This window comes from Oncorhynchus mykiss, chromosome 29, assembly GCF_057628025.1.
Source record: "Oncorhynchus mykiss isolate SJ-2025 chromosome 29, ASM5762802v1, whole genome shotgun sequence".
Classification (NCBI taxonomy): Eukaryota; Metazoa; Chordata; class Actinopteri; order Salmoniformes; family Salmonidae; genus Oncorhynchus; species Oncorhynchus mykiss.
Genome location: NC_143050.1, coordinates 47815078 through 47831728, shown reverse-complemented (window position 1 = coordinate 47831728; position 16651 = coordinate 47815078). Strand labels below are relative to the sequence as shown.

Genomic DNA, 16651 nt, shown 5'->3' with positions numbered 1-16651 from the left:
AGTTCTGAAAAACGGCTGAGTTCCCACACATCTCAGAAATTGCATTATGTTTTCTGTGCAAATGGTGATTGAACGGGTTACCAGTTGACGATGGGGGGGGGGGGGGGGAGGCGGCGGCTCCTGGTGCCACCAGAGCTGGACTGGGTGTCCATACACGGGTTAGAGAGACCCCATAGGGGGGCCCCACACCCCTCACCAAGGTCACCTGGTAACCCAATGTAATTCAATGACAGATTCATACTTCTCTCTCATTGCACTAAGTGCAGCATGTGTACCTGGTGATTGAACTGGTTACCAAGGGAGCTCCATATATCCATGCCTCTGGGCTTACTCTCTCTACCCTGCCTGCCTGCCCTCTATCTTGGCCTGTCACTTCAGCTCTGTACACCTGGTAACCCATAACACCCTGGTTATTCAGATCCCCAGGCCTCCATACATTCTCAACTGTGACCAAATGACACACAAAGACAAGGGTGAATTTTAAATAAATGTTCTTTATTTATCAGTGAATCATGGATTGATTTGTCCCTCAATTAGTGACTGCGCCCGGCTGGCGTTATGAGGCAAACTATGGTACCGGTAGTACCGTGCCTGCATTTCCAGAGAGTGACACATATGGTCAGCCACAGTTCCCCGGTCTGTAACCGACCCTTGGTTAAAGTTCAATGTGGCAACGCTTCGTCGAATTGTACCGAAGTCACTTTACTTCCAATGCCGAAATCTGCAAATATCTGGCCCACATACTCACCGAGATTACAGTACGGTTGACCGTGGGATGTGAAAAAGAAGAGTTCTGTGTCTGAGGTCATTCCACTCAGATGAGGCCTGATCTGATGGAATCGTTTAAGCTTTTGCGACTAGCAAACCCGTATCCGGGAGCGTAATCATAGGATCAAATGCATTAGCATAACGCAGCGGACATAAATACCACTAGAAACTTTTCCTATTCATGAAAATCGCAAATGAAATGAATAAAATATATTCAAACAGAAGCTTAGCCTTTTGTTAACAACACTGTCATCTCAGATTTTCAAAATATGCGTTACAGCCAACGCTAGACAAGCATTCCTTGTTGGAACTTCTAAAGAACCGTCAGACCTAGAGTTCAGAAACTTTAGAAACCTGTTCTAGACCTCAGGTCGATAGTGCGTGGTGAGTTAGGTGGCCCATATAGACAGGCCCCAACGTTTCTGTCCGATAGCTCATTCAAGGACCCCGTAGCAAGTCATGGAAAAAAGTGGACCAATTCAGCACCAATTAGGGTTTTGCTCGGACACCAAATGACCTATCGAGCCGACACTTGGGATTCGGGGTCGCCGCAGCTAGACCTACACATAACATAAGAAATGGACCCGCAGCTAGAACGTAACTACGTGTTTTATGGTTTTTATATGGTTTGAACCGAAGGCGTTGTGAATTTTGGGCCAGCTCTGAATTATGTAATAGTTGGCTACTAAACGAGTTGGAAAAAGTGGGTTTGGTGTCAGAATGATATCTAATTGACTGATGGACTCTTGTCCACTTGACTCTTGTCCATTTGCAATATGTTTAAACAGTGAGGTACCATCACCAAAGTGACATTCTGAAATCAACCCTAACGAGCGATTGAGATGAACCAGAATCACTGCCCAGCCATCCCGAGTTCATCGGGCCAGTCAATTTCACATTCCTGCAGAATTTTTATAGCATGACAAATTCGTGATGGTACCTGCCCATTGAACCATATTGCAAATGCACAGTGACTTTTCAAAAGTGAGAAAACATAAACAAATGGACATAATAAAATCATGAAAACAATGCGTATCCATCAGAATATTTTAAACAGTCAATTGTTATTTTATTTTTTTATTTTACCTTTATTTAACCAGGTAGGCAAGTTGAGAACAAGTTCTCATTTACAAGTGCGACCTGGCCAAGATAAAGCAAAGCAGTTCGACAGATACAACGACACAGAGTTACACATGGAGTAAAACAAACATACAGTCAATAATACAGTATAAACAAGTCTATATACAATGTGAGCAAATGAGGTGAGAAGGGAGGTAAAGGCAAAAAAGGCCATGGTGGCAAAGTAAATACAATATAGCAAGTAAAACACTGGAATGGTAGTTTTGCAATGGAAGAATGTGCAAAGTAGAAATAAAAATAATGGGGTAAAAATGAGCATAATTCATTAATTAAATACAGTTGGGAAAGAGGTAGTTGTTTGGGCTAAATTATAGATGGGCTATGTACAGGATGCAGTAATCTGTGAGCTGCTCTGACAGTTGGTGCTTAAAGCTAGTGAGGGAGATAAGTGTTTCCAGTTTCAGAGATTTTTGTAGTTCGTTCCAGTCATTGGCAGCAGAGAACTGGAAGGAGAGGCGGCCAAAGAAATAATTGGCTTTGGGGGTGACTAGAGATATACCTGCTGGAGCGTGTGCTACAGGTGGGAGATGCAATGGCGACCAGCGAGCTGAGATAAGGGGGGACTTTACCTAGCAGGGTCTTGTAGATGACATGGAGCCAGTGGGTTTGGCGACGAGTATGAAGCGAGGGCCAGCCAACGAGAGCGTACAGGTCGCAATGGTGGGTAGTATATGGGGCTTTGGTGACAAAACGGATTGCACTGTGATAGACTGCATCCAATTTGTTGAGTAGGGTATTGGAGGCTATTTTGTAAATGACATCGCCAAAGTCGAGGATTGGTAGAATGGTCAGTTTTACAAGGGTATGTTTGGCAGCATGAGTGAAGGATGCTTTGTTGCGAAATAGGAAGCCAATTCTAGATTTAACTTTGGATTGGAGATGTTTGATATGGGTCTGGAAGGAGAGTTTACAGTCTAACCAGACACCTAAGTATTTGTAGTTGTCCACGTATTCTAAGTCAGAGCCGTCCAGAGTAGTGATGTTGGACAGGCGGGTAGGTGCAGGTAGCGATCGGTTGAAGAGCATGCATTTAGTTTTACTTGTATTTAAGAGCAATTGGAGGCCACGGAAGGAGAGTTGCATGGCATTGAAGCTTGCCTGGAGGGTTGTTAACACAGTGTCCAAAGAAGGGCCGGAAGTCTACAGAATGGCACTCAGGACGGCCCCCACTGATAGAGGGCCGTAGTAGGGTACTCCCATAGCGGGCATGGATGACAGGAGTACCGGTAAATGTATTTAAAACAGTATTTTTAATTTTTGGGTTACCAGATGCACATTTCAAATCACCAGTTGCACGGAGGAAAATCACAATCTGCATCCATCGTCATATTTTAAACTGTCCATAAAGCACTCAGGACGGCCCCCATGGATAGAGGGCCGTAGTAGGGTACTCCCATAGCGGGCATGGACAATAAGAGTCCCGGTAAATGCATTTACAACCATATTTTTATTTTTGGGTTACCAGTTGCACAACAATGCACGTGCATTTGGAATATGATTCAATAGTGAAAAAAACATCACCAAATGGATATGATGAAATCAACACAACGAGTGATGGAAAGGAACAACTATCACTGCCCGGCCATCCTGTGTTCATCAGGTCAGTCAATTTTGCAATTCTGCATGATTTTTGAGCATGCCAAATTCGTGATGGTAAATGCCCATTGAAACATATTGCAAATGCACGTGCATTTGCAATATGATTCAATAGTGAAAAAAACATCACCAAATGGATATGATGAAATCAACACAACGAGTGATGGAAATGAACAACTATCACTGCCCGGCCATCCCGAGTTCATCAGTTCAGTCAATTTTGGTCCCAAAAAAAGTGACTTTTGACTTCCTATGAAATCATATTGCAAATGGACAAAACATATGCCTTATGCGCATGTAATAAAAATGATGATAATAAAATTGGACAAAAGTATATTCATACAGTTCTTACACATGTGTAATTGACAAAAAAATCTAAAGAATTTCGAAAAACGGTCCAGAAAGCACTTTTTTAAGGGGTGATAAGTGTTTGACAAAAAAATATTTTTTGCACAATTTTGCTTTTGGATGTTGACTTGGGTTGCATTTCCAATATGAAAAACCCCGGTGGAGTGCACTCGCCACCTGTTGGATTTTTGAAGTGTTACAACTGGCACTTGCCATATGGCATTTGCAATCAACTTTGCACGAATCAACGCCACATTGGGTGGTATTGGACATCGTGTACATGGTTTGTCCAATGCCAATGTTTTGCCATTCATTTTTGTCCATTTCAGGGGGGTATTCCCTTACACCGATCTGACTTCCCCTTTCCCTCCTAAGCAACTAGTAAACATTCACCCGTTTGGTGTTTATTTTTCACATCCTCCGCATCCATTTAGCTGTCGATATTACTGTGTTCGGAGTTTGTTATAACCAATTTATTGATTTGATTATGATAGGCTATAGGTCAGTCCCTATTTGTCACATGCATGTGATGCTTACATGTTTCACAATAAGAGAGCAAGGCTGAGGAAATAGGTCCTGCTTTTTGTTTACAAGTTAGGGATTTCGCTAACAGAACTTTTCAGTCAGAAACGAGGAAGAAACTAAATGGCTGAAATTATGTTGCGTCTTCAGCATGGACAGCACAATAAACACTTGCTTGTGGTGCCTTTTCGCTGCAGTAGGGAGGAGAGCGAGACAACGTGCGCCTGTCACACAGGCACTCGCTGTCATTTCTTTTAATACAGTGTCACCATCGGGCTCTTTCTTGAGTCGTTTGTGTGTCTTAATTATTTAATCAAACAGTGTGCTTAAAGCATCAGACAAGCTCAGTGCCTATGTAGGTGATTGTATTCAAACACATAGGGTGTGTCTGATATGAAAAAATATTAATATCTTTACCTTGGTGAATGCTGCTTTGCAAACAGGTCCCTCTACATCTGTGGAATTCTCTGAGATGGCAGTTCAGGGGACATCTCACCAGGGACAATCTAATGAAAAGATCCTAAGTGAGTGTGTCTCCGGGGCCTGTCAGACCAGGGCTCTTGACCTCCCGCCAATCAATCTGGATGCTTTCAACCCGATTATCATCCGGTTTCTGGAAAAACTTACTGAGGAGTATGTCCAAACTTCTATTGTAGTATTTGAATGCAATGTCACCTGGAGGATTTTATAAATTGTATGTGTGTTGGTGTGCTTTTTGGTGCTAAAAACATCTAATTATCTCCTATAGGCAATGGAGGCAGTAAAGCATTGTCAGGATGGACCCTGTAAGTCCCTTAACCTTGAAAATTATTCATAAATATATGAATAGATGTTTCAAGTATATTAGATACAAGCCTTTTATCTATCTACAGTATCATCCACACTATCACAAACAGTTACATTCAAAGAGCTTTTTAGTAGCCTACTGCTTTTCATGATTTCCAATGTATGCCACTTTCATGATTCTCATGAACATATGTAAGATGGTTGGTATCTCTTCGAGGAGCTTGGTTTCAGAGCCCGGCTATGAGTAATCTACCTACACTGTTTCGGTCCTACATGTGATGAGGGCACTGCTTGCAGAGATGTGCCTGGAGATTGTGCGGTTTGTATCTGAGGCCATCCTGAAGGTCATCATCCCTGCAATTTTCCGTTTTGTACGGACATACAGCCATGTGTCTCCAGTATCCGGCAAGTCTCTGACAGAATCAGAGAGATCCTCTAGCACAAACCTGAAGGTTCGCAAGAGAGGCAGCAGCAAATCCTCAAGGTCTTGCACGGCAAAATCAAGCTCCTCTCCTAATGGGTATCTTCAGTCATTCCCAAAGAAACCGGTTTCACCTAACTATTCATAACCCATTTTGTGAAAATATGTTTTGTTATCTGTGTAAGAGTTTACCCTTAATGACCAATTTAATTGATTACTGAATTATGTATTAATGTGACTACAGTATCGACTTTCGAATATGGAATGCTGTATTGTTTGCTTTGTATTCTCAAAGGTCTCAGACAGTGTTGCCAAATACTCAGGGAGATGGTGAGTCTAAATCATCTGAGCCACTCTGGGACTTTTTTGGGATCACTGAGGACAGTCTCCTCACTGGTGTCCAGGATTCCTTCAAAGAGTCGCTGAACAATGTCCTCTGTATACAAAGAGAGGGCCAGGTAGACACTCAAAGTCTATCCCGGGTTATTGTTGGAGAAGTGTTAAAGAAGGTCAATTCCATAATCTCTGTGGCCATCAGAACTCCCATCTCTGGGAGAATGTCCCCTGTCATTTTTGCCAGTGGTGGTGTCTCCAGCACCAAGGTGGTTGAGGAGATGGTGTCTGGCATTTCCAACATACTTCAGATGTATATTAATGGGAAGAGTGTTGAGCAGAATGTTGTTCTCAGAGAGGATGGTGTTGAGGTGGATATGACACATTTAACAGGACAGGTGATGACAGCCCTCAGTGGCACTGTTTTGAACTTCAGCAATAAGGAGGAAAATGACCCCGACAAGAGGGAACTGCTTTGTGTTGTTGCTGACCATATGAAGATGCTTGAATCTTCTAAAAGTTCTGAGGAGATGCTAAAACAAGGAGAGAGCAACCTCAATATCAAAGGTGCCAAATCTAGTCTTCATCTGTCAACACAAAGTATGGACAGACTACTCACTGAGGAGTTTCAGACCAAGGCCACTGAATCGATCCGGGAGATCGTTAAAAGATTCAGGGGTTGTACATCATGTTGTTCTGGCACTACATCATCTTGTCCAACTCCTAGGATAGGTGAGATCAGAGACCTTATGATTGACCCTGAGGCCTCTGAGTTGGTAAGTACCTTTGTTTCAGACATGGACAATCTTACCCAGTCTATCAGGGCATCCTGCTCTCCTGCACAGGGTGAGCAGATCCTTCTTGAAAACCATCAGAGTAAGATCTGGTCTTACACTGTTGGCTTTTACTACGACATGAAAAATACGCTGAAGAGGATTCTTACCTGTCCAGAAAAAGGGGATCTCACAAGTACATTTGTGGAGAGCACAAAAGATTCTTTCACAATGGTTCCAACTTTGTGCCTGGACGTCGGTCATTCCAGTAATGGTGAGGCTGACACATCAGACTCCATTTCTTGTAAACCACTTTTAATAACCCCCTCATCTATGAATGAACACAAAGGACAAAGTGAGACCCCAAAACCTCTCTTGGCTCTCAAAAAGTATTTGCAAGACCAAGTCCTCCTTGACACCACAAAAGCGATTGCCAGCCAGGTCCTTGTCTTGTATAAGACTGAGGTGATGGAGAAGTTATCATCCTCTGTTGGAGAGTGTGATTCTGAAGAGTCTCTCTCCTATTTTATAGGAGCTATTTCATAGTTTTGATTTGTTGTTTTATTCTACAATGTAGAAAATAGTAAAAATGCAGAAAAACTCTTGAATGAGTAGATGTGTCAACTTTTGACTGGTACTGTATTTCTCAACTTTCCTAATATTAAGCACATTGCTTATATTTACAACAGGTGTACAGCCTGCCTGGCTGTCATGAAAATTAACGAGTAAGTGTGATTCACGATTATTAGCGTCCTCCATTCGCTATTTAAGTGCATAGATTAAATTCTTTTTTTTACCCCTGCCTGTTTCAAGTCAGGTGCAATGATAATTGTCCATTCTAAATCAAAACAAATTTCACATATTATTTAGTACATGTAAAGACAAGATTAAATCAAGAATAGTCTGATGGGTGACAATATTAGCCCATCACTTGTGAATGATGCCCAGTCGAAGGCAAGAAACAATGCAGACCTTTTTTTTGGCAACTTTTTCAAATTATAGTGCGACACCTCATGTAGCCTAGCCCATAGGCCTATATGTTTTGATAAGGTTTGTGTAGACTGGCGAAAGTCAACCCAGCACAGGACACAAAAATGATTTGGGGTTGTTCATACTGTCGAAGCTTACAGTTAAAATTGAATAATGTCGGAGGGAAATCACCACAAGAGGAAGTCACCATGAAGTTAAATTCAGTCCAAATCACAATCAAGTTAAATGAATCTGTATTAAAGTGCATAAAATCAATCTGAGTAGTGTCTCTGCTTTAAACACACTGCCCACGTGACACCCTAACCCCACATGGAACAGTAGATCGTCACCCACACAGCAGCTTTAAATAATGTAATGATTAACTCCACAACATGTCTCTGAGAGCACTGGTATTCAGCTAGCAAGAAGCTAACATCCCCATGTCAATCCAAAGGAACGTTGGACCCACGATGTATTTCAGTAGCTCTCCAGTGTAATTGCTTACTCTTCCACACAATCCCATAACTGCTTGCACACCTTATTCATGAATCTCTTAAAGGGACAGTGCCATCTAGTGGATATAAATGAATAAAACTATGCCATTTAACCACCTCGCTGCATTTGAATTACAACTGAAGTGACCAAATAACCTTTTTACAATGGGTGTAGAGCCTAACTGGCATGAACATGCAGCGCATGAGTTTCAAGTTTGGGGAAGATCATTTTCAAAATAAAAATATCATTTCATAACAAAAGCATTACATGAATAATCATACTATGAGGTTGGCTGAGTCCTACTGCGTGGGCTTTGTCCTGCAGCAGGCCGGCAGCCTGGGAGAACGAGACACTATCGTTCATCACACCTTGTAACTCTTTTGCAGTAAAATCTCATAACCCAAGGAGTTCTCTGCAGCTACAACAACAACATCTATTTTCTGTGATTTATGTTCTATTTCTGCAGTACAGTTGATAACCATGGCTATGAATGCTAAGAAACCAACCTTGCTGAAACACATCGTATTCCTGTCACTCTCTATTGGCCTCGTCATACTCACGGGAGCCTATCAGGATCCCTCGAAACTGGACCCATCTTCCTCTACTACTCTCTTCCCTGCCTGTGAAGATTTCTTCAGAGAAAATGACTCAAGTAAAAGTGAAAGTCACCCAGTAAAATATTTATTGAGAAAAGGTCTGAAAGTTTCAACAAATATCCTGAAGTATCAAAATTAAATTATATTTCAAATTAAATATAATCTTTGGGAATGTAGTTAAGTGAAAGTTGTCAAACATATAAATAGTAAGGACACCCCCAATAAAACTATTTTATTAGTACTTTCAAATATTTTTACTTTAGTACTTTACACCACTGGCTAATGGCCGACATCGGCAACTCTCGTTGGGTTAATGAGGCAACTAGTCACACCTGTGACAGGTCCTTTAAAAGGAGAGGTGGAAGAAGTAGACCATAACTCACAGACAACAGAGACACCCAGTCAATCCCTTGGAAGAGTGCAGACGGTGAGATTGTGTCATTATTTAATAGACTATCTGCATCTCAAATGGCAACTTAATTTTATGTGACCCTGGTCAAATGTAGTGCACTATTATAGGGTGCCATTTTGTGGAGTGACCCCCTGAATTTAAGAGCATAGACTAATAGTTACCTTTGCAGTAAAGAGGTAGTCTATGACTCGCTCTAGGATGCTTCCCCTTCCCTATCTAGTGCACTGTGGGCCTTTGTCAAAGCTGGTTCACTACAACAGGAATGAGGAGCCATTTGGGAAGGATAGATTTTCCTGTGTGCCAGGCTCTTCAACCACATACAATAGATTAGATACCTGAATTTTGGCGGAAGAATTGTAGCGCCGTGTTGCCAATACTCGGTTCTTGAGGTCCTCAGGACTGGGTTTAGCAACTGTTGCATAAGTTTTGTACTTAACACAGGGTTTCCTTAACCTCTCCTCTAGTACCCACAGCCATTCCAAATGTTTTAAAATGCTCAACTAATCTCTCTCGTTCTCTCTCAGGAGACTATCACCATGGCGACATTAACCATCATTCTGCTTGTCAGCACAGCTTTTGCTCTGGGAGGTAAGACCTCACACTTACTCCCAAAATGTTAATAAAAACATTAGTGGGTGTTGATCTGTCCTCTACACACACGTATGTATTAATGTTTCGTTTCATAACGAGTTGTCCCTTGGCCAGCCATTATCAACTGACACTGGAGAGAGGTTTGTCTTGCTCAAGGGCACATGGACAGATATTTTAACTTGTCATCTCAGGGATTAAAACTAGGAACCTTTTGTGTTACTGGCCAAATTCTCTAATCATCTAGTTCCAGAAATGTATATTGGTGTCTAGATGCTGGACTGCGGTATTCTGATATGAATGGTTTGATCATTCAACTGGCTGTATGATTGGATTGTCTACCAACTATCAGAAAATAACACTGCTACAATTTACCCCCACTTTCAGTCTTGGTTTCATCAGCTGTTTTCAAATGACAGAAACTGAATTTTGGCTGCACAGGACTTTTAAACAAGGAGCAGAATTTCAATATTTAGCCAGGAAGTACCTAGGTTACATCTGAAATGGAACCCTATTCCGTATATAAACTACTTCTGACCAGGGCACATATGGGACGCAACAGAAGATTACGGCATGCATGTGCTGCAATGTTATATCCACATTACAATGCATGTTACTTGTGTCCAGATGCTACGATACGACCCATGACCCCCTGTGAGCGTGCTAGATATGCTGCGACACATGGCCCAATTGGAGCCTACATCCCCATGTGCGACGCCGCTGGACGATACACCCCTAAGCAATGTTCGGGCTCTACAGGTTAACACGGACGCACATACACATTTAATTCAGTTGAATGTTACACATACAATATTTACCCATTTTACTGTAACATGTCTATTTCTGGTAGGTTACTGTTGGTGTGTGACCACTACTGGACAGAAGATCCAGGGTACGGACACTCCACCAGGCACTGCTATCAACTGCTAGCAACTGTTCCAAGGTGTGTGTTTGTACATACTCATTCACTAAATGTTCATTATTTGCAGCTGATTCTGGATGTTAATGTTTTTTGTCTAATTTTAGATGAAGGGCATTGGAATGGAGTCATTGAAAAGATGGACATTTGTCTTTACTGTACTACAGGAACTGATTCACATCCCATTTAAATACATGAAGAAATCCAGAGATTAAACTGTTGATTTACTTACTTTATTGTTGGTGTGATATGCTGAACAATATATCTGAACCAGTCCATTTCTGGGAAATGGAGGAAGGAGTAGGACACTATTACCGGCAGTTACAAGAATTGAAGGTAGTCAAATTCCACGTGACCATTTAGTAATTAGGCTTCTCCAAGCTCTGATGCTGGTGATGGTCATTAGTAGTCTACCGCACTTGCTAACTGCCTGGTACTCAGCACTCTATTGTCCCTCTAATCACTCTGTCATCAATGCAAATGTAATTTGAAAATCAAAATCGCTTAATGAGCTCTATAACCTATGCAATTGCGGGAGAACAGCCTGATGGCTTGACTTTAAAAGAGGATCCCATCAGCTTCTACAGGCTAGATCTACTATATTTACAGTACCAGGCAAAGTTTGAATACACCGACTCATTCCAGGGTGTCAGTAAAAATATTTTCTGCAGTGTATAATAGTGATGACATCGAGTATGAAATAACACGTGTCTTAAACAAATCAAAATATTTTGATATTCTTCAAAGAAGCCACCCTTTGCAAACTCTTGGCGTTCTGTCACGATGATTTTCAATCCCAATGATGACTAATCAATTGCTTTGACCAATCCGAGGTTTGTAAAACAATGGGTTTAATTAGGCAAAAGATTAACACATTTTATTCAGAACTTTCTGAAGTCCATTATACAAAGACATCCATTTTGTACTGGCTCCTTACTTACAGTTTAATTGTTCTTGGTATTTTCTTAGGCACATTTTGCTCTCTCCCAGTCCAACCTAGTTGGCGTTGTTTAATGTTACACCTCCATATCTGCAGTGGAAGATGGTGGACCTAGAGAGGTGTTTGTCAAACCATGAGTCATACCTATGATCGGTCTTCTCACAACGTCTCTAGCTTCTGTACAGTTTGACCTACAAATTCGTATGACCACTCTCTGGAAAGGGGAGACCCTCACGAACAGGGTGGTATTCTCAATTTTTCTCTACATCCTCCACAAGTGTCAGGGGACTCGTCAGAACGTCTGTGCCAACTTCTGTTTGTACAATCTTTGGGCTACAAACTAATGTGAGGGGAGGAGGCCCTGGTGCAATCCACCGTGCGCCCAGCGGGAGGCCCTGAACTGCCCATGGCCAAAGCCACAGGTGCCGGGCGCCGCTCGAGAGGTCTCTTGTCTAGCTGGAGGGTCCATTTGGAACGCCATCAACCGGGAAACAAGAACCACAACCTTGGCCAGACCACTTGGGTCAGCCGGGTAGGTCCACTTTAAAGACAGGGTTTGAGAATATGTGTCTCTGGCGCCGATGCATTACGGGATGACCACCACATGCATCGCAGCCTGGGTGTGTCACTCCCCGCACCGGAACACCAATATAGGGCCACTGGGTCGGCTGGATCTCACACGAACGGTGCGCGGCTGGAGCGTTTCGAAATAGGGGTCAACCGTCTCCGAAAGGGGCTCCCCTGATAGAGGCCAATCCACATGGGGCGGGAGGAACCGTCCATCAGAACACCAGCCGATAGGGGCCCTCCCAGGTGGAAAACAAATGCAAATCGGTCAGAGGAAATTAAACTGTCTGGACAACAGAGGAGAACCATGGAGACGCACCGTGAACCAAGCGGGGGCTCAATATCCTCCCACCACCAAGCTGGGAAACATGGATCATAAGTTAAGACAAATCGGGCGCCGATTTTCAAATAATATTTTTGCAGGAATCTCATTGCGAATGATTTTTCCGAAGATTGTATCACCGCCGGGCTGGGCAACCTGAGCTTTTGTTATCTTATCCGCCATGGCGCTAGACGTTGGTCTAGACGTGGGGCTTGTTAAACCACCAAATCGGTCACCGGCGGAAAAGGTCCAAAGTACCATGGTTCAGAGGAGCTCACATCCCTCAAGTGTCCGTTTCTCATTTTCTATCCGGGCTGAGCAGTTTGGCACCGCTCCCGTCTCTCTTGGACATGGAACTCTTGTTGTCAAAAACCAGGTTTCTGATTTTGCGCCGGTACCTGTCTGGTTCACCTGCTACTGAGTGTGTCATCACCGGACAGGCCTAATTGTTGACATAAGCACCGGGTGATTGGATTTCGGCAACTGGTAACCTAAACTGAAAAACGGTTCTCAATGCATTTACCGGTGTTCCTAATCTTCATGCCCGCTATGGGAGCACCCCACTACGGCCCTTTATCAATGGGGGCCGGCCTGAGTGTTTTATGGAAGGTTTCAAAAAAAGTTCCCACATCTCAGAAATTGCACTATGTTTTCTGTGCAAATGGTGATTGAACGGGTTACCAGTTGACGATGGGGGGGGGGGGGGGGGAGGCGGCGGCTCCTGGTGCCACCAGAGCTGGACTGGGTGTCCATACACAGGTTAGGGAGACCCCATAGGGGGGCCCCACACCCCTCACCAAGGTCACCTGGTAACCCAATGTAATTCAATGACAGATTCATACTTCTCTCTCATTGCACTAAGTGCAGCATGTGTACCTGGTGATTGAACTGGTTACCAAGGGAGCTCCATATATCCATGCCTCTGGGCTTACTCTCTCTACCCTGCCTGCCTGCCCTCTATCTTGGCCTGTCACTTCAGCTCTGTGCACCTGGTAACCCATAACACCCTGGTTATTCAGATCCCCAGGCCTCCATACATTCTCAACCGTGACCAAATGACACACAAAGACAAGGGTGAATTTTAAATAAATGTTCTTTATTTATCAGTGAATCATGGATTGATTTGTCCCTCAATTAGTGACTGCGCCCGGCTGGCGTTTTGAGGCAAACTATGGTACCGGTAGTACCGTGCCTGCGTTTCCAGAGAGTGACACATATGGTCAGCCACAGTTCCCCGGTCTGTAACCGACCCTTGGTTAAAGTTCAATGTGGCAACGCTTCGTCGAATTGTACCGAAGTCACTTTACTTCCAATGCCGAAATCTGCAAATATCTGGCCCACATACTCACCGAGATTACAGTACGGTTGACCGCGGGATGTGAAAAAGAAGAGTTCTGTGTCTGAGGTCATTCCACTCAGATGAGGCCTGATCTGATGGAATCGTTTAAGCTTTTGCGACTAGCAAACCCGTATCCGGGAGCGTAATCATAGCCTCAAATGCATTAGCATAACGCAGCGGACATAAATACCACTAGAAACTTTTCCTATTCATGAAAATCGCAAATGAAATGAATAAAATATATTCAAACAGAAGCTTAGCCTTTTGTTAACAACACTGTCATCTCAGATTTTCAAAATATGCGTTACAGCCAACGCTAGACAAGCATTCCTTGTTGGAACTTTTAAAGAACCGTCAGACCTAGAGTTCAGAAACCTGTTCTAGACCTCAGGTCGATAGTGCGTGGTGAGTTAGGTGGCCCATATAGACAGGCCCCAACGTTTCTGTCCGATAGCTCAATCAAGGACCCCGTAGCAATTCGTGGAAAAAAGTGGACCAATTCAGCACCAATTAGGGTTTTGCTCGGACATCAAATGACCTATCGAGCCGACACTTGGGATTCGGGGTCGCCTCAGCTAGGCCTACACATAACATAAGAAATGGACCCGCAGCTAGAACGTAACTACGTGTTTTATGGTTTTTATATGGTTTGAACCGAAGGCGTTGTGAATTTTGGGCCAGCTCTGAATTATGTAATAGTTGGCTACTAAACGAGTTGGAAAAAGTGGGTTTGGTGTCAGAATGATATCTAATTGACTGATGGACTCTTGTCCACTTGACTCTTGTCCATTTGCAATATGTTTAAACAGTGAGGTACCATCACCAAAGTGACATTCTGAAATCAACCCTAACGAGCGATTGAGATGAACCAGAATCACTGCCCAGCCATCCCGAGTTCATCGGGCCAGTCAATTTCACATTCCTGCAGAATTTTTATAGCATGACAAATTCGTGATGGTACCTGCCCATTGAACCATATTGCAAATGCACAGTGACTTTTCAAAAGTGAGAAAACATAAACAAATGGACATAATGAAATCATGAAAACAATGCGTATCCATCAGAATATTTTAAACAGTCAATTGTTATTTTATTTTTTTATTTTACCTTTATTTAACAAGGTAGGCAAGTTGAGAACAAGTTCTCATTTACAATTGCGACCTGGCCAAGATAAAGCAAAGCAGTTCGACAGATACAACGACACAGAGTTACACATGGAGTAAAACAAACATACAGTCAATAATACAGTATAAACAAGTCTATATACAATGTGAGCAAATGAGGTGAGAAGGGAGGTAAAGGCAAAAAAGGCCATGGTGGCAAAGTAAATACAATATAGCAAGTAAAACACTGGAATGGTAGTTTTGCAATGGAAGAATGTGCAAAGTAGAAATAAAAATAATGGGGTAAAAAGGAGCATAATTAATTAAATTAATTAAATACAGTTGGGAAAGAGGTAGTTGTTTGGGCTAAATTATAGGTGGGCTATGTACAGGATGCAGTAATCTGTGAGCTGCTCTGACAGTTGGTGCTTAAAGCTAGTGAGGGAGATAAGTGTTTCCAGTTTCAGAGATTTTTGTAGTTCGTTCCAGTCATTGGCAGCAGAGAACTGGAAGGAGAGGCGGCCAAAGAAATAATTGGTTTTGGGGGTGACTAGAGATATACCTGCTGGAGCGTGTGCTACAGGTGGGAGATGCTATGGCGACCAGCGAGCTGAGATAAGGGGGGACTTTACCTAGCAGGGTCTTGTAGATGACATGGAGCCAGTGGGTTTGGCGACGAGTATGAAGCGAGGGCCAGCCAACGAGAGCGTACAGGTCGCAATGGTGGGTAGTATATGGGGCTTTGGTGACAAAACGGATTGCACTGTGATAGACTGCATCCAATTTGTTGAGTAGGGTATTGGAGGCTATTTTGTAAATGACATCGCCGAAGTCGAGGATTGGTAGAATGGTCAGTTTTACAAGGGTATGTTTGGCAGCATGAGTGAAGGATGCTTTGTTGAGAAATAGGAAGCCAATTCTAGATTTAACTTTGGATTGGAGATGTTTGATATGGGTCTGGAAGGAGAGTTTACAGTCTAACCAGACACCTAAGTAGTTGTCCATGTATTCTAAGTCAGAGCTGTCCAGAGTAGTGATGTTGAACAGGCGGGTAGGTGCAGGTAGCGATCGGTTGAAGAGCATGCATTTAGTTTTACTTGTATTTAAGAGCAGTTGGAGGCCACGGAAGGAGAGTTGCATGGCATTGAAGCTTGCCTGGAGGGTTGTTAACACAGTGTCCAAAGAAGGGCCGGAAGTATACAGAATGGCACTCAGGACGGCCCCCACTGATAGAGGGAGTACCGGTAAATGTATTTAAAACACTATTTTTAATTTTTGGGTTACCAGATGCACATTTCAAATCACCAGTTGCACGGAGGAAAATCACAATCTGCATCCATCGTCATATTTTAAACTGTCCATAAAGCACTCAGGGCGGCCCCCATGGATAGAGGGCCGTAGTAGGGTACTCCCATAGCGGGCATGGACAATAGGAGTCCCGGTAAATGCATTTACAACCATATTTTTATTTTTGGGTTACCAGTTGCACAACAATGCACGTGCATTTGCAATATGATTCAATAGTGAAAAAAACATCACCAAATGTACATGATGAAATCAACACAACGAGTGATGGAAAGGAACAACTATCACTGCCCGGCCATCCTGTGTTCATCAGGTCAGTCAATTTTGCAATTCTGCATGATTTTTGAGCATGCCAAATTCGTGATGGTAAATGCCCATTGAAACATATTGCAAATGCACGTGCATTTGC

General features: G+C 43.0%; 1 protein-coding gene across 1 annotated transcript; it reads left to right on the top strand.

Annotated features, from left to right (window-relative positions):
• The first annotated feature begins 9118 nt into the window (after nucleotides 1-9118).
• Nucleotides 9119-10897, top strand: LOC110509545 (equistatin). The gene is made up of 5 exons (XM_090227348.1): nucleotides 9119-9174; nucleotides 9684-9747; nucleotides 10375-10506; nucleotides 10598-10690; nucleotides 10774-10897. Exons 2-4 carry the CDS (start codon nucleotides 9696-9698, stop codon nucleotides 10675-10677), a joined length of 264 nt encoding a protein of 87 aa, XP_090083474.1. The 5' UTR covers nucleotides 9119-9174; nucleotides 9684-9695; the 3' UTR covers nucleotides 10678-10690; nucleotides 10774-10897.
• Nucleotides 10898-16651: the final 5754 nt, after the last annotated feature.